At 40.2% G+C, this 26,867-nt stretch overlaps 1 protein-coding gene and 1 long non-coding RNA gene across 2 annotated transcripts; one reads left to right on the top strand and one right to left on the bottom strand.

The window, feature by feature from the left end:
• Positions 1-1,286: 1,286 nt before the first annotated feature.
• On the bottom strand, positions 1,287-26,269 carry LOC141350558 (uncharacterized). Its single transcript, XR_012358616.1, has 6 exons — positions 25,242-26,269; positions 25,011-25,031; positions 24,712-24,778; positions 24,440-24,509; positions 13,630-13,800; positions 1,287-2,868 (listed from the first exon to the last, which is right to left on the bottom strand). It is a non-coding gene; the product is annotated as an uncharacterized lncRNA (long non-coding RNA).
• On the top strand, positions 4,057-12,625 carry LOC141350557 (uncharacterized). The gene is made up of 2 exons (XM_073855905.1): positions 4,057-4,298; positions 5,072-12,625. Exon 2 carries the CDS (start codon positions 5,330-5,332, stop codon positions 11,471-11,473), a length of 6,144 nt encoding a protein of 2,047 aa, XP_073712006.1. The 5' UTR covers positions 4,057-4,298; positions 5,072-5,329; the 3' UTR covers positions 11,474-12,625.
• Positions 26,270-26,867: the final 598 nt, after the last annotated feature.

Below are 26,867 nucleotides of genomic sequence, written 5' to 3'. Positions count from 1 at the left end.
GTTACCCAAAAAGCAGTGTGGCACGCCTTGCGATTTCAAGCGTTTAAAACGCATTTGGTGTCATTGGACCCTTAAAGCTGAATTGAACCTTAGACATTCTAGCCTGTTATCAGGGGTAATTTATTTCTATTTGCATTTTACTTGAAAAAAAGAAATTTGCACGATTTCGATAAATTAGATTGATAGTGTGTTGAAGCGGTATTTTCGTAACAGTCTTTGATGGACTCATTTAACCAGAATGCATTGTGCGAAACTGAGTCATTAGCTCCGCCCCTAACAAATAACCACTGATTGATGCAGCCTTCAGGCTTGTTCAACTTCATGGGGCGCAACAAAGTTCGACGAGAGCGATTGAAAAGCAAACTCCTCCGTATGATTTTGCGGTACTTTGAGGTCATTCGGCCGTCGATTCTTGCATGAAGTCGAACAAGCCTAATAGCTTCTTTTACTGCTCAACCTCCCCTAAATATAAATTCAAGTCAACTTGAAGTTAGACAGCAGACGAACCCAACAAAACAGTAACTCCTCTTTTACCCTCTCTGAAGGGGAAATCACCAAAACCCTCGATAAAAGATGACTAGAACATGTGCAGTATGTGAATGTAAGGACAACAAATTCAGGCCACTTAGTTTTTATTGTTTACCTCAACGTGACCCTCAGTTGACACACCACTAACAGATTACTCGAAAATGAGAATATGCAGCCAGCACTTTTGTCAGGAGGAGGATTTCGAGTACTGTTTTTCAGCCCAGTTTTCCCACAGACTCAAGTAATGTACAATGATAAAAATATCTGAAACATCATTTGGCTAGTTGTTGCTTGTTTTGTGTTACTATGATAAACATTCTACGTAGAAAGTTATAATCATGTTATTATTATGAACACGAGAAAGCAAGCTAACGTTACCTCATCCTGTGCAGCTGTCAATCAAAGAATGATATCATCTACTGTCAATCATCTCGCCTCGAGACCCGCCCCATTCAGAACGTTGAGAAATGTTGTCATGCATTTAATCTAGCTGTTAAAAGCTTTCATTTTTTATATGGAGTTAGTACATTTGATGGCAGCACAATCAACTACATATATGTGATGAAATATATTGTTGTTTTAGGGTGGAGTTCCGCTTTAAAAGGCCAAGGTCTGCCCATATGACTGACACCTAAAGCAACCAATCAGGTATCGCTTTTCTGCCGCGTCATGTGTATGGGGCATGGAAAGTCTCCACAATAACCGGTGTGTAACCAGTAAATCATTTTCAAACATCTCTAAAGTTTATAACAACACTGTAAAAAATTTCCTGTAGAATTTACAGTAACTTACTGGCAGCTGGTTGCCAGCAACTTACTGTAAATTAACTTACAGTAAAAATACTGTATACAATTTTACAGTATTATTTAAAATACTGTATACAGTTTTACAGTACTATTTAAAATACTGTATACAGTTTTACAGTACTATTTAAAATACTGTATAGTTTTACAGTACTATTTAAAATACTGTATACAAATTTACAGTACTATTTAAAATACTGTATACATTTTACAGTATTGTTTAACATGCTGTAACTGTATTTACAGTATATTATATTTTCTACTGTAAAATATACAATAATTTTATACTACAATGTATATATTACAATGTGTATTTTACCGTAAAATTTCCTGTGATTCATTTTCCCATTTCTATTTACTACAAAACTGCACAAAATTTAAATGGAGGTGTTAAAACAGCTTTAAGTAAAAACAAAAATAAGCAATGACAACATGTTTTTAAAATTTCTTTTAGTTTTTCAAATACATGAAATCAGATTTTCATATTTTTGCACATTGAACTTTCAGCTTGCATCACAAACTGTTTTTCTCAAACCGGCAATAACATTTACTCATAGATATCATATTACAGAATTTTAAATCAAGTCATGCACTAACTCAGTCATAATAACAATGTTCAAATACAAAATACTTTTAGCAAATCTTTTATCCTGTAACACACAAAACATTTACACACACATATCACAGCATCAATTCATGAACAATACATTCAAATGCAGTCATAAGCAATGTCAAAAACTCATACATTCAAAATATTATTCTGAGTAAATTGTAATTTCTTGCAGCAACAGCTTTTTCAAAGCCAATGTAACATTTACTCACCGTTTCATTTCACAGTATTATCAAATAATCTTAGTACAAAGTCAGTTATAACTATAGACGGTTTCAGCAGTAACAACATAAACAAATGGCTGTCGCGGTCCGCATGAACTTCCGATTAAACTCCGCTAAGAATAAAAAACAACAAAGTTCTTTAAACGCATATTATTTATATAACAAGCAAAAAACAACAACACATAGATTAGCTCGGAAACCAAAACATTTGTTATTTTCGACGAGGCATTTGTTCAAGAGATCAGTTTAGCAACTAGTCAGACCATTAAAAAAGCGAAACCGGAAGTAAGGTTCGGATCCAGACGTGTATCACGTGCATCCGATGAAACCGTCTATAAGAATAATAAAAAAAACGTAACAAAACCTCTCCTGCGTAGACTTATTTTGCTTTTAGAAGCAACAGTAGTAACATGTATACACTGGAGTTTCATATTACAATATTATAAATCAGTGCATGGACAAATTAACTAAAAGAAACCTTTAAGAAAAAAAAGAACTTCACAAACCTCTGGTGAGTTGAGTAGAATGTATTTGCTTTAGTAGCTTAATAGTTTTGCTTAATTCATAAAGTCCTGAATAACGGTGGATATATACATGATGGTTCAGGCCAGAGTTCTTCCTTTGCACCATCTTCCCACTTCTTTTGCTCACCTGGAAGTTAGAGGAGCACTTGCTGTTGTCGGGGCTGATCCTCACAATAAATCTTTACATAAAAAAAGAATTAATTAGATAATTTGATGTGTAAGAGAGGGACACTCCACTTTTTTAAAAAATAGTGCCATTCCTAATCGTTGCTATACAATAATATCCTCATATTGCTCAGGCCCACTGTAATTACCACAAAGGACCAGCAGTTGCTAATAGATGACAAGACTTTGCCACTTCCTGAAATCTAAAATCATATATAAAAGCCCTTATGTCCTTCCTAACCTGTATGCACTTTCTTTAGGGGAAAACAAAAGAAGATATTTTGAAGAATGATTGTTACCAAACCACTTTTGTTGATGGGAGTCAACAAACCAATGAAAGTCAAGGAACTAAACATGTTTGGTAAACAACATTTTTCAAAATATCTTCTTTTGTGTTCCTCTGAAGAGAGAGCATATAGGTTAGGAAGGACATAAAAGTAAGTAAATGATGAGTCTTTCTTCAATATTTACTAGGGCTGTGAATCGATTAAAATTTTTAATCTAATTAATTACATACTCTGTGATTAATTAATCTAAATTAATCGCCTACATATTTTTTGCTGTGAAAGTATTAAATATTTCTTTTTAAATAAATCAGTGAATAATCAGCATTAGTGACATTGAAGCTCAAAAACTCTTTTATTATTACAGTATTTTCACTGTTCAAATAATGGCCATGACAATCAACAAAAATGACCTAAAGTAATATGCTAAGGAAATAAAGTGCTTCAGGAAGATTATTTACCAAAAGTTTAACAGTGCAATATCAATTGCAGGGCTTTTTTGTGCAATTGAACATAAACCTTAAATAAAGAACCCGACAGGTGGATGACATCAAAGTACCGCGAGAGCATGTAGGAAGCAGTCTTCTGTTATGATTTCTCGAACTGCTCTCACGGGATTTGGATGTCATCTGCTTCTTGGTTCTTGTGGCGCCACATAAAGTGTACTCACTAGTTTAACAAACCCGTTTTATCAGCCACTGGTTAGATCAACGTAGCAGTCAAAAACGGGACGCGAGTAATCACGTACGAGAGAAATCGTTTACCCACAAAATACAGGACACCTATACTGTGCTATATTTGGTTTTCTGATCCCAATCTTCATCATTCCGCTAAGCCAAGTCAATCTCCATTGGTCTTTTACACCTTTATCGATCTCCAAAACTTCGGAGCCTTCCTGCATAAGTATGTCTGTTGTGTTTTGTGGAGTTCTGTTATTTGTGAAGTTTTGTTATTTCTTATGTACAAGTTTAATCAAACATTTATTATATATTAGAGCAATAAATGCTGCAAGTAACATTTATGTAGAAACATTAGCGGCCCAATAATGCAGTGTCTCTTTAAGAGAGGAGTGTGCATGTGACCGGTGTTTAATACACTACAAAAGGAAGCGCGAGATTCAGTTAGTTGTATTGACGTTCAACCCGGTGTGCAGCCACTTGGTAAGCTCTTTATTTCATGTGTTATCTTGACTGCATTTATGTTATATGCTTCATGTTATTTTATGTCACCATGCTATGTTTTGTACTGTTTACATTCGTTGCACGTTAAATATAGCGCTATGCTTCGGTAGATCTAAGCTGTTAACTGATAACTTTAGAGCATAGCGTTATCTTTATAAGTTGACTAGGTAGCTACTTATATATAACATTTAGACTTATAAGATTGATTTGCCATACCTTTCATTCGTGTTTCGTTTCTTTGGCTTTGTGAATGTTTGGGTTTGTATGAGTCGCGGACCGGCATTTACATAACACAGTACTTCCTGGTTTGCCGCAGGGCATTCTGGGAGCTGTAGTTTCCTGCTTCTAAAACGACTGTATGCTTTTTACATAGAGTTTGATAGGGCTTGAACATGGTGTATAGTGTTTAAATATGAAGCTTATACATGAAATTTATGATGATGATTATTATTATTATGTATTTGTGTGCTACTAATATTATTATTAGGATATTTGTATTTGATTTGTATTTATATATTTATACTAATAACGTCTTGTATATTTGTATTTATATATTTAAATACTATTGATAATGTTATATTATATGTAATTTGTATTTATATATTTGTATATTAATGGTATTATTGTGCATTTATATTTAATTCATATTTTTGGTTAATGTTATTTATTGTTATTGCCTGCAAAGAACTGGGGACCTGTACTGTTTGTAGTATGCAATGCATTTGAGAATGTTACACTTCTTATTATTTCAGGTTTATTACCTTGTTGCATTTTTGAAGAAAAAATAAAGAATACAGAAATGTGGAAAACAGAGTAATATCCTTTTGTACACTGGGTTGCCCTTTCCGTGGGGAGAACACGGAACAGTAATAAACCAACGGTCTGAGCACGTAAAGCTAAATCTGCCACCGCCCTATCAGCATTGACCAGTTAAGGAGCACCAAGGGAAGAGGAAAAGGCCGAATAGACCCTCTGTGTAACAGTACCTTGGTCAGTGCAGGAAAAGGAAGATGGATTCATCAGAATTAGTGGTCCTAAAAGGAATGCGCTCAACAGCACAGCGCTCTTTTAGCAAGAGAGCTAAAAAGCTGTCCCTCACTGTAAACCTTCTAGAAAGAAAGGCGCTTATCGACGAAATCAGAGCACTTGGAGTGGACTTTGGAAAGGTGCACGACATTGGACTTGAATACGTTGATGCTCTAGGAGAAGTGGACAATGAGGAAGAAAAATCAGGAAATGAAGCGGTTCATGTGGAGGAGAAAATGGCGAAGTGCCTTGCCACATATACAGAAACGCTCCAGCTTGCTAAGGAGACATTATGGACCAAATTTGCCTATGTTGAGTTTAAATTGTATGCCGAAGGTGCAGAGGAAAAATGCGCTGAAGTGGAAAACACTGATGTGAAGGAGTTGCCAGAAGAAGACTTTCAATGTCTAAGAGAGGGCCTGGGGGAGAGAATTAAAATGCTTGAGCAGAAGGTGTCTGAATGGGAAAGTCTTGTCTCTGAAGCCAAGATAGCAGTGTACAGGCAGCAGCTATATAAGCTAGTCAACAGACTGCATGACTGGGTGCGAAGCTGGGAAAAGTTGAAGCGGTCACAAGAGGTCGTCGGGGGAGAAGAGGTTGAAGAAGCCAGTGCTGACGAAGAGAATAGTGAGTCTGGAGAGGAGCTCACTGGAGTTGGCACGCAGCCCCAAATCCCAAGTGAGACACCTATACCCAGTACTGGAGCATCTGCACTTCCATATTCACCATCACAAAGAATCCCTGACCTGCATCCGGGGGCGTACGGCTTCAGACCACAGATCAGTCTTGAAAGAACACGTCTGCCTACATTCTCGGGAGACATGACCGACTACTATCGGTGGAAGGCTGAGTGGGAAGAGCTGGAACAGCTGGGAAACCCACAGAGGACGGCTGGTGTAACAAGATTCCATCTCTTGGCAAGCCTCAGCGACAAGGTGAAGAAAGACTTGGTTCTGTCCAGCTGTGCATCGGCAGATGAAATGTTCAGGCGCCTCAGCAACCGCTTCGGGAACAAGGCGAAAATCGTCCTGAAGATATCAGAGGAGGTTCAGTGCCTACCCCCTGTGAAGGGAGACAGCCCTAGGAAAGCAATTGAGCTGATACAAGCAGTGGAGCGGGCCCTTAGTAACCTTGTGATCTTGGGAGAAGAAGAGGTTATAAAGAACCGTTGGGTAGCACAGTCCCTTGAAAGCAAGCTACCAAGCTCTCTGAAGGAGAAATGGATTGCGCACAAGACTGAGCCTGTGAATGGGTTTGCTCCATATAACCACTTTGACTGCTTATTGCACTTCCTGAAGAAGCAGGAGGCGATCCTGGAGGAGCTGGATCAGCTGGAGACAAGCTATAGAGATGGAAGCTCCTCAGGGAAAGGCCCAGCAGACAAGCTAGAAAGAGGAGTCAAGAAAGCTTTCTCCAAAGTAACCTCAGGCCAAAGACAGTCTCAGTCAAAGCCACGCTTGGGCTCGTGCACTGCTTGTTCTGATGAGACACATGTTGGCAGGCTGTTTGCATGCAAAGCCTTTAGGGAGATGGATCTTGAGAGGAGGAAGGCCCATCTGAAGATCCATGGGATATGCAATCGGTGCCTGTGTTACCATGTAAAGGATGGTCATTGCAACCCTAAGTTCCTCTGCAGAAAAATGGACTGCCGCAAAGAAGAGCCTCACCACTATCTGCTGTGCCCCAAGTCCATCACTCAAGACACTGGCAGCGAGGTGCAAGGTATAAAAAGGGTAGAGAGAAAAGGCCTCGGGCTGACCAGTAAGCAAGAGGAGCTCCTGGCGAAAGTCACTCCAGAACTAAGAGCAGAATTCAGGAAGGCATTTTCCAACAAATCCTCAACCACGATCTGTACTGCTGGAGGTGGACTGAAAGAGTACCCAGTTATAATGATGTTACTGGAAGTGACAACCAACTCAGGCCAGCTGATAGGCACCCTTATTGACCTTGCCTCTGACACCAATTATATAACAAACAACGCTGCCCAGCGCCTTGGGTTGATTGGTGAGAGCATCAAGTTAATTGTTCACGGAATAGGAGGGATGAGGAAAACGGTTACAACTAAGAGGTACTCCTTGAGACTTAGAGTGAGGACCACCAAGGGGACAGTAATGGAACACAAACTTCTCTGCTACGGCCTTGAGAGTATTGCGGAGATAAGTCAAACTGTTACTCCACAACAACTACAAAAGATCTTTCCTGACATCGCTGCAGAAGAGCTGGTCCGCCCTGAGAACATCGATCTTCTGATCAGCCACAGGGAAGGTCGTTTAGTTCCACAGCCGTTCAAGTTGGAGGGAGATCTGGTCCTCTGGGACGGCCCATTAGGCAAAACCATTGGCGGTACTCACCCTGATCTCTTCGAGGTGGTTGACCTAACGCTGCACCAGTCTGATACTCACTTTGCAAGATCTATGAGAACATCCTCAAGGGTGTATAAGGAGGTCCTTGTGGATGCCAAAAACCTGAGTAAGGCCCCAACAAGAATGGAAAAAGTGACCAGCAGCACCACTGCCACAAATAAGGAGGTGTTTGAGTGGTTCAAGTGGGATAGCATTGGAGCAGCGTGTGACCCGAAATGTGGGAGCTGCAAGTGCAGCAAGTGCCCTCCGGGAGGCAAAGAGATGACCCTTGGAGAAGAAAGGGACTTAGAAAAGATAAAGGACTGCCTCTCTTATGTGTTAATGGACAAACACAGTGATGCCCCACACTGGGATGCAGCCTACCCATGGAAAGTAAACCCAGCAATTCTGCCAGATAACCGCCGAGCAGTGGAGGCAACTTTCAAGAACACTGAAGCTCGACTGCTAAGGGAACCTGTGTGGAAAATGGCATATGGAGAGCAGATCCGTGAGATGGTATCAAGAGGAGCAGCCATCAAGCTTACAAAGGAAGAGGTAGAGGGCTGGAACGGCCCAATCTGGTACATCAGCCATCTGGTTGCCCCAAATCCGCATTCTAGCTCAACGCCAGTGAGGATAGTCTGGAACAGTAGCCAGGAGTTTAAAGGGTTAAGCCTGAACAATCTCTTGCATAAAGGCCCTGATGTTCTCAACCCAATCCGAGGTGTTCTGCTGAGATTCAGGAGCCGATTGTATGCTGCTCTTGGTGATGTTAAGAAAATGTATAATTCAGTGTGGTTGAAGGATGAGGAGGTCCACCTCCATCGATTCCTCTGGAGGGATAACCCTGAAGATGAAATCAGTGTGTTTGCCATCGTCAGGGTCAACATCGGCGACAAGCCTGTCGGATGCATCACTCAGGTTGCCATGAGAGGGACGGCAAACCTACCCCAGTTCACATCCATGGTTGAAGAGCGCCGGATCCTGACAGAGGATTGCTATGTGGACGACATCTTGACGTCGCATGATGATCTCCAAACTCTAATTAGGATTACCGAAGGAGTGGAAGAGATCCTAAAAGCAGGTGGTTTCTCCCTAAAGCCCTGGGTCCTGACAGGCCAAAGTGGGAGGAGTGAAAAACCCACTGACCCCAGCAACGTCAGGTCAACTGAGCCCAAGACCTTGATACTCCCCAACCAGATGCGGGATGAGGAGAATAAGGCATTGGGATTGGGATATGAACCCGAATCTGACAAACTCCGCGTGCTGATGTCAGTTAACTTTTCGAAGAGGCGAGGGAAGATGAGGATTGGTCTGGATCTACAAGAGGATGAGATCAAAGGCAACACCCCCAACCCTCTCACTCGACGAATACTGCTGAGTCAGATCGCAGGGTTCTATGACCCAATCGGCCTGGCCTCACCTGCCAAGCAACGAGGAGTGATGCTCATAAGAGAGTCCTTTCAGGAAGCAGGAAGAGACCATCTTACTAAGGACACCTGGGACAATCCCCTTTCACCACGTCTTCGAGAGGAGGCAATAAAACTCTTTGAGCAATATGTGAGGCTTGGCCAACTTCGATTTGACAGGAGTCTCACACCCCATGGAGCCATAGGCCGCCCAATGGGGATTACGTTTTCCGATGGTAGTGAAGCTTCTTACGGAGCTGTTCTTTACCTACGGTGGGAGACAGAAGATGGAGTCATAGTGAAGCTGGTTGAATCAAAGGCCAAGCTCACCCCTCTAGATCAGAAAGGTGATGTCATTAAAGCAGAGCTGTGCGGGGCTGTCTTTGCATCCCGCCTGAAGACATACTTTGAAAAGCACTGCTACATCAAGGTTGATCGGTGGATCCATTTTGTCGATAGTCAGACAATACTGGGAGCTATCCAGAAGGATAGCTATGGCTATCAGACATTTTTTGCGAACCGGATTGGAGAAATCCAAAAAGCTGGATCAGTAGATAGCTGGAGGTGGGTCGAAGGAAAGCAGAACATTGCCGATCTCATCACAAGGGGAGCGTCCCCTGAGGAGCTTGCTGAAGAGTCAGTCTGGCAGAAAGGCCCAGCATTTTTAAAGTTGCCTGAATCAGATTGGCCTGTGAAAACTGCCAGAGAGATTAACCCCTCTGTTGCTGAAGAGATCGGGGGACTTCGGAGGAAGGCGTTCTCAGCACTGGTTACAACAGGAGCCCAGGCCAGGAGATGTTCAGGCCCAACCAGTGTTGCACTTGTGCGGCTTGTGGACCCTCAAAGGTTTAGTTCACTGGTACGGTTATGTGGAACCATTGCCTGGATTAGACGAGCAGTTGAAATTTGGCTGGGCAACAGCCAGGCCCCAGATCGGTCAAAGTGGGAGGCAAGACCATACCTGTCTGTGGAAGAAAGAGCAACTGCCTTTAAAGATCTAGCTCTTGCAGCTCAAGATGGTGTTGAGTTCCACGACACAACCTTGGATCGTCTGGTTGTTCAGAAGGAGGAAAAGACAGGACTCTTGCTTTGCGGAGGGAGAATCCAATGCTGGAATGAGGATAGAGTGGCTGTACCGCTAATTCCATGCCAGTCGTGGCTCGCAACCCTACTGGCCAGGGAGGCACATGAAGAAAATCATGAAGGTGTCGCCTCTACCCTTCTAAGGACAAGAAGGAAAGCTTGGATCATACAGGGACGAAGAACAGTTAAAAAGGTGCTGAATAACTGTGTCACCTGCAGAAAGAAAAGAGCCAAGATGTGCCAGCAAGTAATGAGTGATCTCCCTCAAGAGCGAACCAAAAGAGCAAGCCCATTCGAGTTTACAACCCTTGACCTTTTCGGCCCCTTTGAGGTGAAAGATGCTGTTAAAAAACGGACAAGCAAGAAGGTCTGGGGTATTGTTTTCTGTTGTATGGCCTCGAGAGCCGTCCATGCGGACCTCACTGATGACCAGTCAGCAGAAAGCTTCCTTCAAGCATACTCCCGCTTTGTTGCTCTGAGGGGTCATCCAAGGAAGCTATGGTCTGATAGAGGCACCAACTTTGTTGGTGCCAAGCCGGCTCTGTGTGAACTGCATAAACATCTTGCTTGCTTGCAGTCTGTGTCCATAGAAGATGTAGCTGCTAAGAACGGGACTGAGTGGATGTGGGACTTTCACCCTGCAGATGCACCCCACAGGAATGGAGCTGCGGAAGCTGCTGTGAAACTTTTGAAGAGGGCGCTCATGAGCCTCGGAGGAACTACAGGGTCTCTCACATGGGGGGAGCTCCAAACTCTGTTCTATCAGGCAGCCAACTTGACAAACGAACGCCCAATCGATGCCAGAGCTCAAGAACAGGAGGATTTGGTCGAGTATTTAACACCTAATTCCCTCATATTGGGTCGAGCATCGCTTGAAGGAGACACCAGCGGGCTTGACTTAGAGACCCATCCCTGGCGTCGTCTAAGGGCTATTCAAATCGGAGTGGACCGATTCTGGAAAAAGTGGAGGGAATTAGCTGGCCCAAATCTGTTCATTCGACATAAGTGGCACAGGACAGAGAGGAACGTCAAAGTCGGCGACCTCGTCTGGATTGCTGATCCAAATGCTTTGAGAGGTCAGTTTCGTCTGGGCCGGATTCTGACAGTTTATCCTGACCGTAAAGGGATTGTCAGAGATGCTGACATTGCAACATGTGCTGGCCTTTCTGTTTCCCTGGCAGGTGGCCGGAAGAGGAGTTCTTCACTGCCCATGACAGTTATCAGAAGAGATGTGAGAAGACTGGTGGTCCTTCTTCCGGTGGAGGACAAACCTCATCCACTCCAGCCGCCATGATACTCGCCTCTTCCTGAACCCCTTTTCATTTTTGCACACTTCCCTATCCTTTGGTTCAAACCCCTCTCAATCACCACCTAAACCCCTATCACCGCCCTTATCCCTGCTGGCTGGTTGGTGCAAGCCTAGCGCTGCCACCATGCCTATCATATTGCACATACATGAAGAAAGAGCATGCACATCCCATACCTCACATACCCGGGCAGTACACCACACACCTGCCAAAGGGATGTGATTGACTTGGACATTGGACTAAACTGTTCCTCTATCAGTCATGCCTTCATCAGACACTTATGGATATTGTGCAAGGCTAAGGGTAAAAAAAAAGGGTTACAAGGAGGTTATTTGTGTGATTTTGGTAAGTTCCCTAGATCATAAGATCAGGAACTTAAGTGGGAGGTGTTGTGTTTTTTGTGGAGTTCTGTTATTTGTGAAGTTTTGTTATTTCTTATGTACATGTTTAATCAAACATTGATTATAGATTAGAGCAATAAATGCTGCAAGTAACATTTATGTAGAAACATTAGTGGCCCAATAATGCAGTGTCTCTTTAAGAGAGGAGTGTGCATGTGACCGGTGTTTAATACACTACAAAAGGAAGCGCGAGATTCAGTTAGTTGTATTGACGTTCAACCCGGTGTGCAGCCACTTGGTAAGCTCTTTATTTCATGTGTTATCTTGACTGCATTTATGTTATATGCTTCATGTTATTTTATGTCACCATGCTATGTTTTGTACTGTTTACATTCGTTGCACGTTAAATATAGCGCTATGCTTCGGTAGATCTAAGCTGTTAACTGATAACTTTAGAGCATAGCGTTATCTTTATAAGTTGACTAGGTAGCTACTTATATATAACATTTAGACTTATAAGATTGATTTGCCATACCTTTCATTCGTGTTTCGTTTCTTTGGCTTTGTGAATGTTTGGGTTTGTATGAGTCGCGGACCGGCATTTACATAACACAGTACTTCCTGGTTTGCCGCAGGGCATTCTGGGAGCTGTAGTTTCCTGCTTCTAAAACGACTGTATGCTTTTTACATAGAGTTTGATAGGGCTTGAACATGGTGTATAGTATTTGAATATGAAGCTTATACATGAAATTTATGATGATGATATTATTATTATTATTATTATTATGTATTTGTGTGCTACTAATATTATTATTAGGATATTTGTATTTGATTTGTATTTATATATTTATACTAATAACGTCTTGTATATTTGTATTTATATATTTAAATACTATTGATAATGTTATATTTATATGTAATTTGTATTTATATATTTGTATATTAATGGTATTATTGTGCATTTATATTTAATTCATATTTTTGGTTAATGTTATTTATTGTTATTGCCTGCAAAGAACTGGGGAACTGTACTGTTTGTAGTATGCAATGCATTTGAGAATGTTACACTTCTTATTATTTCAGGTTTATTACCTTGTTGCATTTTTGAAGAAAAAATAAAGAATACAGAAATGTGGAAAACAGAGTAATATCCTTTTGTACACTGGGTTGCCCTTTCCGTGGGGAGAACACGGAACAATGTCCATGCTAGCTGAAATAAAGTTTTACCTCATCTTACGCGCTACAGCCAGAAAACCCGGAGTGGATCCGGTGCGTAGTGATTACAGAAAGGTTACAGTGGAGAGAGGAACGTGATTTTGCTCCACTCCAGGCCTTGATCACATCCCACTTAAAAAGCTGAATACACGTCGTATTTATGAAAAGTTAATTTAATAATTTTGCAATTGACGGAAATCCGTGTAACGACGGAGAACTTTAATCCATGTGCTTTGTATGATGTGGTACTTTAGAGTGGACGAACTCTATGATATGCAAATTCTTTGCTGCAGACGTTGCATACTTTATTTTTATCATCACTTCCATCAGGCCGTTTTTTTATAAGTAAATGTTCCAGTCAATGATCCAGTCAATGATCCAGTCACCGCCAGCGCGTTCTCGTCTACCTCCTTTATTTTACAGTCAAATGGTGGCTAGAATGTATCCAGGTTCAATACGGAATAGATTAATCTGCGTTATTTTTTTTTACGCGTTATTTTTTCTCAGATTAATTAATCGAATTAATGCGTTATTTTCACAGCCCTAATATTTACCAAATGTTATAGCATACTGAAAGATGTACTTACCTCTGAATAAGCTCCAAAGTAGTGGCTGCTTCCACTTGGTACTCGATGTTGAGCACGTAGTAGCAACCAAAGTGAACAGCAAAAGCTGAAGAAATGGTAGGTCAATCGCAGGAAAGCGGACTAAGCCTTCAATCGGCAGCATCCATTTTTTGTTTTGTAGATCTGGATCCTCTGAAAATAATTAATTAATAATAGCGTTTGTTATTTGATTTTGGTGTAAGTAACAATATTTAGATGTTAGAGCTTTTCTCAATAATTTGAAATCTATCATTTTAAAGTGATAGTTCATATGTCCCCAAAATTCTTTCATCATTTACTTACCCTTGTATTGTTCTAAGCCTGTAGGAGTTGATTCTGTTGTATTTATTAGTACACAAAAGAAGATATTTTAATAATTGATGAGCACGGTTGATGGTACCCACTGACTTCCATAGTAAGAAAAACAAATACTGTGGAGGTCAAGGGGTATTGTCAACTATTAGATAACCATCATTTATCAAAATATTATCTTCGCTCAAGAAATTTAACTCATGCAGGTTAAGAACAACACAAGAATAAGTAAATGAGTACAGAATACAATTGGGGGGGGGGGGTGTTACCTAAAAAGGCCAATCATCATTTCATTACTCTTGATATTCAAAACTCAAGAAGAATGCCAAAATTTAATGCTTAACATTAACAAAGGATTAAAGGGATAGTTCGGCCAAAAAATGATATTAATCCCATGATTTACTTACCCCCAAGCTGTCCGAGATGCATATCCCAGCGGGCACCTTGACGTCAATTTGACATCAACAAATAGTCAAGATTTTGACCACCATGTATGACGTGCATGAATATGCATATTTTCATTATATTTTGTAATTATTTCCTTGTGGTTGTAAAGAGGCCCAACAAAGGTATCAAACTGACATGTTTTTTGTGGTCCCTATATCTCAGGTCAATATCATTGACATTAAATTGATGTTGATTTGATGTCAGGAAATAAGATGTCAAATTGATGTTAAATTTATGTCAAAACAATGTCTGAAAAAGTATATTTATTATTCATTGTAAATCAATGCGACTCATTTTTAACATCTTGAAAGTTGTAATGGGGAGAGTTAAAATGTAATAAACACGTGCAAATAAACTATTATTGTTTTTTATTATTATTATATTTTCATAACAGTGTCTAAAATATAACATTTTAAATATAAATTTGAAGAATACCATTAATAATAAAATAACATCAAGAAGTTAATATGTTTCATTCATACAAGTCAGTTTGGAATGTTTGATCCTGACAAAAAAGAAGCGAGGTAATCTCGCGAGATTACACGATACTGGAGAGTTTAACGGCTGTCTGCGTGATCATCGAGAAGTGCATCGAGGTAAGGAAATATCAAGTCAATAAGTCAATGTTTAAAACGCGTAACATAATTTTATTCACACATAAAATGTTGTATGACAAAAAGCACGATGCCAATTAATTGTGTTTTTCTGTAAGTTGTGAACGTATCCGTTATAATGGTTGATTCGCTATTCCACGGGATGTTCCCGCCGAAATTGGACTACGGTTACATTAATATGATTGTAATATGAATATTAATCAATTAATATTATATCGGGTGTTATCAACTTAACCACATTGTTGTTTATTGCTTCAGAAAGCACATAAATGTAAGGGCTTTTTGGACAACTGTTCGGTAGAAAAGCGTTGATATCGTAGTTCAGTCAGTTTATCCGAGAGGTCTTACAGGCGCCACAGACACCTCTGTCAGTCATTTGTAAAGAGGAGCAGCACGGCAGCTGGATGAGTGCGGTCAGTTAATTAATGCTGCTTGCTTAATTTCGTGTTACTGATTAAGTGTTTATACTTAAAGTTAGATGATATGTTGGTGTTTTATGGCTCGCGGATTTGCAATAACTGCATTTATCAGGCAATCACACGTTACGTCACACGCTTATGCTTGTACCTGCGGTCGCTCGCGCTGTATCCATGATTTAAAGCAGAGAATAGACTCTTAACTCCTTTGTAAGAAAAAGTCAAGCAGTGTAAGTTTTTGGCATGTGCTATTTGAATTGAAATCAAGTGTAATGGTGTTATTTTGCTTACTTCTCTTGGTGAATAATTAGCACGTTTAATGGATCTTGAAAATATTAGTTATATATAAATGTGCTCTTGTTTTCAGTGTATTTTTTATAAATCTTTTGTAATGTCTTTGTTATCAGAGCCCTTCAAATTAAACATAGTGATGGTGATCTTGTCAATGCTGAGATTTTAATGCATCAACAGCCATTACATTTGTCTGGATCAGGTAATGTTGTGACATGTTAACCCTGATATTTTACAGTAGGCCTATATACTTAAATGCATTATGCAAGTGTATGCATTACATTCTGATAAAGGTCATCATTTATAGAATTATCTTTTACTATTGCACTAATTTTACTTTTTTATATGTTGTCAGGATTGAACAAGAAACAGACAGCAAGAGTTGTCAGGTCAGAAACGTGATGACACACAAACATAAGAAACTTCACAGGTGAGCTTTTTAAAAACACCTGCTACTTGTTTCTCAGTACTGGTTTATCATTGTCATTAGGAAAATATAAGAAAATAATTCAGTATGCAATGGTCACTGTTCAGCACAGCACTTAATTTCTTCTTTATGTCACTATTCCCTCTATAGTACATGTTTCAGACCCTTCGTTTTCAATAGACAGACACAGAAGTTAATTCATAGTTCAGAGTGGATGTTGATGCAAGTTTTAAAGAGGCTTCATATTGACAGACAAAATGGATCTTTGTGGTTGTGTACTAGGGATGCTCCGATCAATGCCGATCTCCACTAATAATACATTGCAGATCACTATTCTGAATCGGACAGCCGATCTTATTACAGCTATTTCATGTACTACGGCTTTTGATCAGTAAGTCCTTTTAGATCTAAAATCACTGTGTGTTTGAGTCGTTTATAACATGCATTTGAAAAAGCAACACTCGTCAAACACAATTATTAAACATATTCTTTATTATCATGAAAATACCTGAAAAGGTTTGAAGAACAGCAATATAAATATATCCTTCAGCCATTTCACGGAGCTGCGTGTCATCACAGCTGCGTGTGTATTGTTCTTCGTCTAAAGCGCATTTTGAGTTTCTGCGCGAGAGCGCCCCCTGGCTTTTGGATGTAGCGGTATTTCACCGTAATTCATTGAGAAACATAGCAAGCATTATCGGCCGATCGATCGGAGCATCCCTATTGTGTACATAACAGCATTTCTTTCTGTCTTATCTTTATTATGGCTGTGACAGTATTTTACCACCGCCATGGTAATGCACCAATTCACCACTGTGGTGCGGTGGTTTATATAATGTGTTTGTGTGAGGGGGGAGGTATATATCTTTTATATATATATATATTGAAAATAAAAAATGTAAACAAAGATCATATATGATGTTTCTTAACAAACGTGTGTGTTCATAGGCTGCAATCTCTTTTTCCACCGGTGGGTGCTCATCACAACCTCCAGCTTTACTGGACGCCAGGTGCTCTGGAGCGCTCAAAAGCTTTGAAGAGGTGGAAAGCAGTGCAGTCATGTTTTCGTGTGATTTTAGATGCGAATTGTAAAGTTAAAGGTAATGTTTTATCTGTGTTTTTGATTGTGTTCATGTTTTGTGTGTAAAAACAATATTTTTCACACAATTTACTGTATAGCGCTGTTTTCACTGTCCTCAAAACGGGCTGATGTCTTCCTTGTTCTATGAAGTCCCTCCTTCGGATTTATGTAACAAGTTCTGCTTGTGTAGTTTGTTTAGTGTGTTTCGACAGCAGCTTAGCTTAGCCAGAGCTAGGGCTGCACGATTAATGGCACGTGATTGTCACGCACATCTCGTCAGTAAAGCTGGTTTCTTGATAAGTAATAAATCGCCATCAGCTGCTTTCAGATGGAGCGCCATTTACTACACAGAGCCATAGTTCACTGACAAAAGGGGAAATAAATATTGCATTCATAATCGGCAATGATTTCCCCTTTTGTCAGTAAACTACGGGTCTGTGTAGTAAATGGCGCTTCATATGAAAGTAGCTGATGGTGATTTATTACTTATCAAGGAACTGGCTTTACTGAAGAAATGCGCGTGACAATCGTGTGTAATTAGTTGTGCAGCCAGAGCCATTTGAGCTTAGCTGACGCCTGACATGTTCCTGTGGGCAGAGGTTAGTCAAAGCTCATCATTCAACTTGGAAGTAGAGGGCTGTAGTACAAACTGGCCGTTCGCTGTAGGATTTTGTCACAGGTGGGAGCGGAGCGGACCGCCCCTGTCGCGGGTCATGCTCCTCCTTCTGTTTCCACCCCGAGGACATCCCAAAATGCCCCAATGACCAAACAGACAAGAGGAATAAAATGTAACAGTCTTTATTTAATTTAAAACAGGGAAAAGGGGAAGGGTTCTAAAAATGGTGAGCTTTCTGGAACTGAGGGAACAGTGATCCGAGTCACTTCTGACTCTTCACGTGGACTGCAGGTAAGTCTTCCTGACTTTCCCTCTCTCTTCGTCTCCACGTGAACTACAGGTAGGTCTTCCCGGCTTCCTCTCTTTGCGTCTCACAGGTGAACTACAAGTGAACGTTTCTAGCCTCTTTTCCTGAGCTCAGAAGGATAGATACAGGTAAGTACACTTGTAAGTAAGCAGGTAAGTACACTGGGCTTGCAGCTTCGGGCGTACAGGGAGGTATACAGGTGAGTACACTGGTAAGTGGCTTTGGGCGTACAGGGAGGTATGCAGGTGAGTACACTGGTAAGTAGCTTTGGGCGTATAGGGAGTTATGCAGGTGAGTACACTGGTAAGTAGCTTCGGGCGTACAAGGAGGTCTACATGTGAGTACACTGGTGAGTAGCTCTAGGCGTAGAGGGAGGTATACAGGTGCGTACACAGGTGAGTAGCTTTGGGCGTGCAAGGAGGTATACAGGTAAGTACACTGTTAGGTAGCTTTGGGCGTACACAGGGGAGTATACAGGTAAGTACACTGGGCTTTAGGCGTACAGGGAGGTATACGGGTGGGTACACTGGTAAGTAGCTTTGGGCGTACACAGGGGAGTATACAGGTGGGTACACTGGTAGGTAGCTTTGGGCGTACACAGGTGAGTATACAGGTGGGTACACTGGGCTTTTAGCTTTTAGGCATACAGGGAGGTATACAGGTGGGTACACTGGTAAGTAGCTTTGCAACTTAAACTTACCGGCAAGGGAATGGGCGGAAGTACAAGGCTTATCCTTCTTCACACTGGTGGTTGGAGCAGACGTATAGGCACACAACGACTTCTAGTCTTCCTCTCTCGAACAGACTTACGACGACCACTTAGGCGCTGACTTCAGGGCATAGGATAACACAATCCCACGACGACACAGAGCCCTTGGCTCGGACCTGCAGGCTGGCAGCAAAGACACACAATCTCTTCGACAATAACAATACTTCAAGGAACATGCAAGGAGGATTACACCACCTCTTAGCTTCAGGCAGGAAAGGGACAGATGGAGGCACCGGGTGAGGCGGCTTTGTTGTTTAGACAAATGCACCCACTAGATGGGGTCACAGAGGTAGGTAGATGGAGGTGGGGGGTCGTACGGTACAGCGTGCTACAAGAGCGGGGCCAGCCACTTCACCTCAACTTTCTTTCAGACAACCAGGCAGAAGATATGGACATAGATTGACATCTGGAAACACTCGACACGTGTATAGTTATACACAACAACAGTAAGTACACTTTTTCCCCACCACAAATAGATAGATACAAGCTCTCCTTCTGCAGATGTCGAACACAATGTTCACAGCCCAGCCTTACTTGCTACAGTCGAGGCGCCACCACAGGCGGGGGGGGGGGGGGAGTTGAATCGGTCCCAGTCGTATAGGAATAAAAGACAGCTGTCCAGTGCCACCACTCTGCTCTTCGGAAACAGGTCTCTTTCTTCAGCCTGTGAAGTGATCGCTGACAACAGCACTCCAAAAATCCAAGTGTACACTCTCACAAAATAATCACCCACCGCACTCCACGCACTCACGGTGATGAAAGTCAGGGTCACCCGTTGGGCCGTGTTCAGAGTCCTGTATCGTTCGATGACTAAGGCAGAAGACAACCATATGTAAACATCAAGGCCATGACTACTTGAGCCCTTCCCTTCCTCGGCCGACTCCATTGTGTCAATGAATTTTCACAACAAGCTGGGGGCTAAAACACTCAATCAGGGAACAAAGACAAACTAAGAGTACAGTATGGTTAGTATTGCAAGTGACAGAGTGATAACAAGACAAACTCCAACATATCGCACTGTTCCTTTAACTCCTTCTTCCCTTTTTCCTTACAGATGTCCCAACCATCCAGGGCCTTGTTTATGCAGACTCCTTCATCCTTTCGACATATAAGATTCCTTCAACATACACAGTAGAATCAACAGCGAATCACTGCAGTATAAATGAGTTCAGCACTTATCTCCGTCTTTATTTCAGCCCAATTCTCCCGTCTTGATTTCGCCCAGCCTACAAATCCACACAAAAGATGTCTCTCCAAACACACCATAGACCTCCGCTTCACACACAGCGATCGACGGAAAACGAGCACCCGCTTCGCTCTTCCGCGAACGCCGGAACAAACGTGGCTTTTCACTCCTTCGTTGAAGGCTACTTTTCATCTGCCATTGGCTTCCTTCATCCAGATGCTCGTCTTTACTCTTCGTTTCGTTTTTCCGGCTTGCCCTCACCCGCCCCCTTTCACAACAATCCAGCGGGCTCCCAAAGCGAACTCGTGGAACAACTGCTCTCCTTCAGTTTCTTTCACGCCCTTTTTATGGGCCTCCTCTCCTCTTCAAAGCCCAATCATCGATCGCCACACTTGCTTAACACACCTGATCCTTCTAATCCTCGATTTGTTTGCCCGGAGTTGGCCGGAACCGACCTGGTGTTTCATTAAAATTCATGCGGGCGGAAGGATCTTCGCTCTTTTCGTTCTGCCGATAAAAGTCACTCCATGACAGTTTGAAAGGCGAATATATTGCTTGGCAGTGAACTTAGAGCATAAATAATACATTAGCTCCAACAGCAAGATTACAAACTAACTAAAGTTGCGATCAGGGAAAACCGTACCTTTAATGTGAATAAACTGAGCATATGTGCTTTGCCATTTTGCTGGGTGCTAGAGCCGAGCTTCTGAGCACCCATGGGATTGGCGCCTATGTGTGTGTTTATTGTAGCACTTCAAACCATGAAACAAAAAGTGAGAAACCTTATTGGGGTTATAATGTTTCCAGCAGCACTAAAAACATGTTCTGATGGTGTACGGGTAACACAGATTGATACTTTTTCACAACCTTGAGTGACCAAGAAAGAATATTTTGCCTTTGTTCTGCTCGAAAGCTAGCGGGTCATCACTGATATCAGTTGCAAATAGCGCTCTAACTCTGAATCTGCTGGCTGTTTGCGCTCACACAAACTTGAAGATATCTCGCTGGGAGAGATTGTACTTTATATTTTTTCATAGTTTGTGACGTGCACGCAACCGCAGGGCTCTCCTGATTTTGCCAAGTGGTTGATGTCCTCAGGGCAACATTATGTTGACCTTGGAACAACATTTCAATCAACCAATCAGATTTCAGAAATAAGTTTAAAGTTTGTTTTAAGTTTAAGCTTACAACCAGGATTAGCTGTTTCTAGACCATTGTTTTTCACTTATCATGTCCATCTGATTTTAGGGTTTGGGTTTGAGGTGGGTTTAGGTTTTATTTAGAAAATTGTTGTCCTTGGGTCAACACAATATGTTGCCCTGAGGACATCAACCACTTGGCAAAATCAGTTCAAGCCAACCGCAGGCCGCACTTTACCATATGTATTATTGCTCTAATCATCACTTTTAAAATGATGGCTATGTCCATGAGTTATAAAATAAAAATTACCACCAACCATTGTAATCCACCACCAAGCTACCATGTTGTAATGGAACCTTACAATATATTTTGTACTTGTTTTGGATTGTATTCAGATCAAATTCTAGTTATCCTAATAATTAAGATGCAGTGTTTTGTATTTCACAATTTATGTTAAAAGGGGCTATGACTTGTTTTTTATTTTATTATGTGTTTTATTGTAGGCAGATCACCATGCAACTTGGTGAAGTCATGTGTCTTTCCAGATGCCAAAATCTGTACCCCTCAAAAAGTAAGTAAATAATAATGGTGTCCCGTGACAAAAAATTGAAACATTCTTTATTTTTAATAGTTGTACTTGGGCCAGTTTTTTGTATGTTTCTGTACTAATGAAATATGTTTTTTTAAGGACTTTATTAAATGCCATGATAGCCAAGATGAGCCTGAAGAGGAGATTTGGGAAGATGCTGTTTCATAAGTCTTTGCTTTGCCAGATTATCTGTGGTAGGGGTGTCTGCCAACGTGATGCCTTGCTGGTCTGGTTTGAGTTTGAAGTCTCTCACAGACAGTCCAGAAGGTCTGGAGTCCATCTTAGCTTTCATTGGTAAGTGACTGCATGACTGCACGAGGCTGTTTGACCCACACATAAGGCAAACAGTCAATGTTTGCTTTGTTTAGCATCTAAATTTGGGGCTGTAAAAATATAAAGTCAATATCACCCAAGTATTCAGACCCTTTACTCTGTACTTAGTTAACGCACCTTTTGAAGCAACAGTTACAGCCTCAGGTCTTTTTGGGTAGGATGCAGCAAACTTTGCAACACCTGGATTTGTTTGTAACCAAACCGTTCAGAAGCACCATTCACTTCCATAGTATTCTTTTATCCTGCTATGGAAGTCAATGGAGCTTCTGGTCAGTTTGGTTACAGACATTCCTCAAAATATCTTTGTGTTCATCAGAACACAAGGTGTTCTGGTGTAGAAACATCAAGGTGTAGAAACATCAAGACCAATAGGAGACACCTGAGCTAAATTCCAGGTATTGTTGCAAAGGGTCTGAATATGTATAATGTAAAAATGATATTTCAGTTTTTCTTTTTTCATACATTTGCAAACGTTTTAAAAATCTATTTTATGAGAAAAAAATGTAAACAATTGAAGTATCATGCAACAACATCATAACATTGAAAAGTGAAGGGGGTGTTAATACTTTCTGAATGCACTGTAGATTATCTTAATTAAAGCTCAGCTTTCTTCCTTCATCAGACAGTTATGCTATGTTTTTAGTCAGACCATTAAAGAACACACATTGGTAACACTTTAATATTAATATTTATTAATGTTAATTTCAACAATTACTAATACTTTATTAAATTTGGTTAACGTTAGTTAATGCACTGTGAACTAACATGAACAAACAATGAACAGCTTTATTTCTATTAACTAACATGAACAAAGATTAATAAATACTGTAACAAATGTATTGCTCGTGGTTTGTTGATGTTAGTTAATACCAGAACTAATGTTAACTAATGAACATTATAATAAAGTGTTACCCACACATCTTGCCTTAATGTGCAATAAGGGCTAAAAAACATAGCATTTTTGACAACGGAATAACATGTGGTTTGTTTTTCCTCTTTAGATGCTGTCATCATATTTTAAGTGCATAAGCCAGAATGGATAGGTGGTGGTGGCCATAAAAAGACTGTCAACTAAACCAACAACAAAATTCATATTTGCAGTAATAAATAAAATGACTTTTAAACATGATTTTGTTTTCTTATTTTATGATTTTACTTTATATTTGGAATATTCCACTTTTGCACTACTAACTGGAAACTGTTTGAAAGAATGTGTTTTTATCTATAAAAGATAAAATTCAATGGTGAATCAACGTTAAAATGCCGGCTGGAATATCAAAATAGCATTAAAATGACATCAACATCATAACATCCTGATGTCAAATAGATGTAGAATTGACATCAAAATGACATCAGCAGAGGTCAAAATCTTGACATCAAATTGACATTGACACTTTGACGTCAAAATGACTTTCATTTTTGACCTATTCTGTGACGTAATTTTGACGTCAATGTTTGATGTCAAATTGATGTTAAATTGACATCAAATGCCCGCTGGGATGTACATCGTTTTTCAGACAAACACATTTTCAGATGTTTTAGAACTTTCAGTTAATTAAATGTGAAGTTACGGGGTCCACGTTCTTCAAGTCCAAATGTGCGTCCATCCTTCACAAAATAAATCCAAGTGGCTCCAGGATGATAAACAAAGGTCTTCTGAGGGTAATTTGCACAGTGTTGTTGTAGAAATATTCATATTTAAAACTTTATTAACGAAAATAACTACCTTCCGGTAGCGCCGCCATCTTAGACTCCTCTGTATTCAGGAGAGAGTATTAGTGTAGTGTACGCACTTTTCTTAGTGACGTATGACAAATTCGGAGGGCGGGGGCACAGAGCAGCAGCAGAGTAATCTCTGTAAGTTGCGTGATCTTGAATGCGGACCCGACTAAGATGGCGGCGCTACCGGAAGGTAGTTATTTTCGTTAATAAAGTTTTAAATATGGATACTTCTACAACAACCCCGCGCAGATTACCCTCAGAAGACCTTTGTTTATCATCCTTGAGCCGTTTGGATTATTTTGTGAAGGATGGACGCACTTTTTTTGGACTTCAAGGACGTGGACCCTGTAACTTCACATTTAATTAACTGAAAGATCTAAAACATTTTCTTAAATATCTGAAAATGTGTTTGTCTGGAAAATGATGGACATATGCATCTCGGATAGCTTGGGGTGAGTAAATCATGGGTTTATTATCATTTTTGGCTGAACTATCCCTTTAATCTTTTTAATGTTCCCAAAGTATGTGTTAAAGAATCTTACCAAGCATGATCAGCCGTGGAGTGGAAGCAAGGGAAAGCGTGGTCTCTGCATCTGCCGTTGTTGTTGTGACCTGCACACGCACACACACACACACACACACACACACACACACACTTTTTCTTACTGGCAGTTATATCAATTTAATTCAACGACCCATCGTCAATTATTCCTTGTTAGATGTGCATGTTAGAGAGAAACTGAGAGACTGACTTCAAAATAGCGTTAAACACAAAAGCTCAGTTTGTCGCCTAGCATTTCATATGAACACTCACCTGTACCAAACGCAGTCAAACACGAAAAAGAGAACCGTTTATGTTGATATGTCGATGGTGAAATGTTCTAAAAAAGGGGAAGAAAATAATTAAATATGATTATTTGCACAGAAAGTTGCGTTTTGTTCAGTCTTAAACGAGTTTCTAACTCAAAGCTCTCTAACTATCTTGTTCACAACAGTCGTGTGAGGTAAATTACCGTCAACTGCGTGTTGTTAAGTGTTTAAAAAAAAAGTGTTTCAAATTAATGAACTAAACCAAAAATATTAAATATGGTAAGAAATCACAAGATTACTTACCTTTGCAGATGGTGAAATGTTCTAAAAAGGAAAATAAATATATATGATAACGTGCACCGAAAGTGTTGTTGAGTCTTAAAAAGAGTTTTCACCACAAAGCGCTTTCCCTATCTAGTCACAACAGTCCTAACGTGTGAGGTAAATTACCGTTAACTGCGTCTTGTTTCAAATTATTTAACCAAATAAAAAATTAAATATGTTAAAAATCACAGGATTACTCATTTTACTTACCAGCTGTTTAACTTGCAACCATTGTCCTGTGCTCTTTTTTTCTTCGGGCGGGGATATCCGTGCCTTTCTGTAAAGTGTCAGGGTTTCGCGCTCATTTTTTTACTGTATTTCGATTTAATGATGGCTGGTCATAGAGTGCAAAAGAGCCTGTACCGCCATATGCACACACAAATTAACAGCGTGTAAGGTCTGCGTTGAGTCATGACTCTTCTCAAAAAATAACGTGACATACAAAACTATAACATTGATTCATGATAACATTAAAAACGTTTACTATAGGCCTACGTGTAATAAATAACAGGATAATCTTTTGCAAGTGAGCTGCGGCGGGTTTGTGTACAGGCACGTGATCAGCACAGACGTGATTACATCCAGGGCTGTGTCTCAATTCGTTCCCTATAGCTCCCGAGGTGGGGAATCATTATATCGTGTAGTATGCGGGTTCGGCCACTGTCAAGGACCCTCACTTTATATTGGAACACTGTTTCGGTTTCCTGTGTCATGGCTGCTTACACGCGTTGAGAAAATTCACAGCTGGTATTCATCACTCATCAACAACCGGCAAAACCTATCTCTAATTTTTAAACACTTACATTTATAAATTAATTCTAATATACAAAATACTTTAATGAAGATGATTATATTGTGTTTTGATAAATAAATCATCTCTACTTGCACTAATTTAGTTGTTTGATTGTTTTTAGGACTTTGTTTAAGTCTTCTGAATTTTACTTTACATTTTAAATCAATATATAAATACAATAATATTACATTATTTGTATAAGATAGCTTAATCAGAGAGTTAATCCCCAAAAAACAAATTAGCACCACCTGCTATTAAAATACAGTATTTTTAATTAACTGTAAATTTTACAGTAAATAGAAAATACAGTATTTTACTGGCACAAAGATTACATTTCCCACAATGCAACATCAAAATACAGCAACATACTGTATAACATGCCCTACGGTAAAATACAGTTCATATTACAGTAAAATACAGTGTAATTTACAGAAATCGTTAACAGTGAACTATGGAAAATGCATTAAATTATCTCTTTTTGATTCCACTAATTGCTTTTGCAAAACTCTTGGATGAAATTTAAAGATTCTATGCTGTGAACCTTGCTTTTACTCGCTTTCTTCTTCGACGGGTTTGTGTTGTTTCCAGGTGGACCGTTAAAGTTTGCAACACAACCATCTCCTGGAAATCCCATATAATTTAGCCAATCAGAGGACAACTTTGAATCTGCTAAAGTGTTTCTAGTTAAGTGTGGTGTATTCATTAGACTTTCAGCCACTGGTGATGTCTGATGCTGAGACTCTTAACATGTTGTTGAGATGTAGTTGATAAGTTAGTAGAATGTCTAGTGGACTATTAAAATAAATTGTAAATACTCCTACTCATTCACCTTCATCCTCGCTCTTGTAAGTCGCTTTGGATAAAAGTGTCTGCTAAATGTAGATGTATATGTAAGTCATATAATTTGGTAAGCAAATGCTGACAGACTTTTCTTTGTGGGTGAACTATCGCTTTAACGCCACATGATGCATTTTTCAGGCTAGCATAATATCTGTCATCTAAGGACATACAGGATTACCTAAAACACCCCCTGTTTACTGCTA

This window comes from Misgurnus anguillicaudatus, chromosome 18, assembly GCF_027580225.2.
Source record: "Misgurnus anguillicaudatus chromosome 18, ASM2758022v2, whole genome shotgun sequence".
Taxonomy (NCBI): Eukaryota; Metazoa; Chordata; class Actinopteri; order Cypriniformes; family Cobitidae; genus Misgurnus; species Misgurnus anguillicaudatus.
Note: the sequence above shows the minus strand (reverse complement) of the source record. Positions and strands in the feature narration are given on the sequence as shown.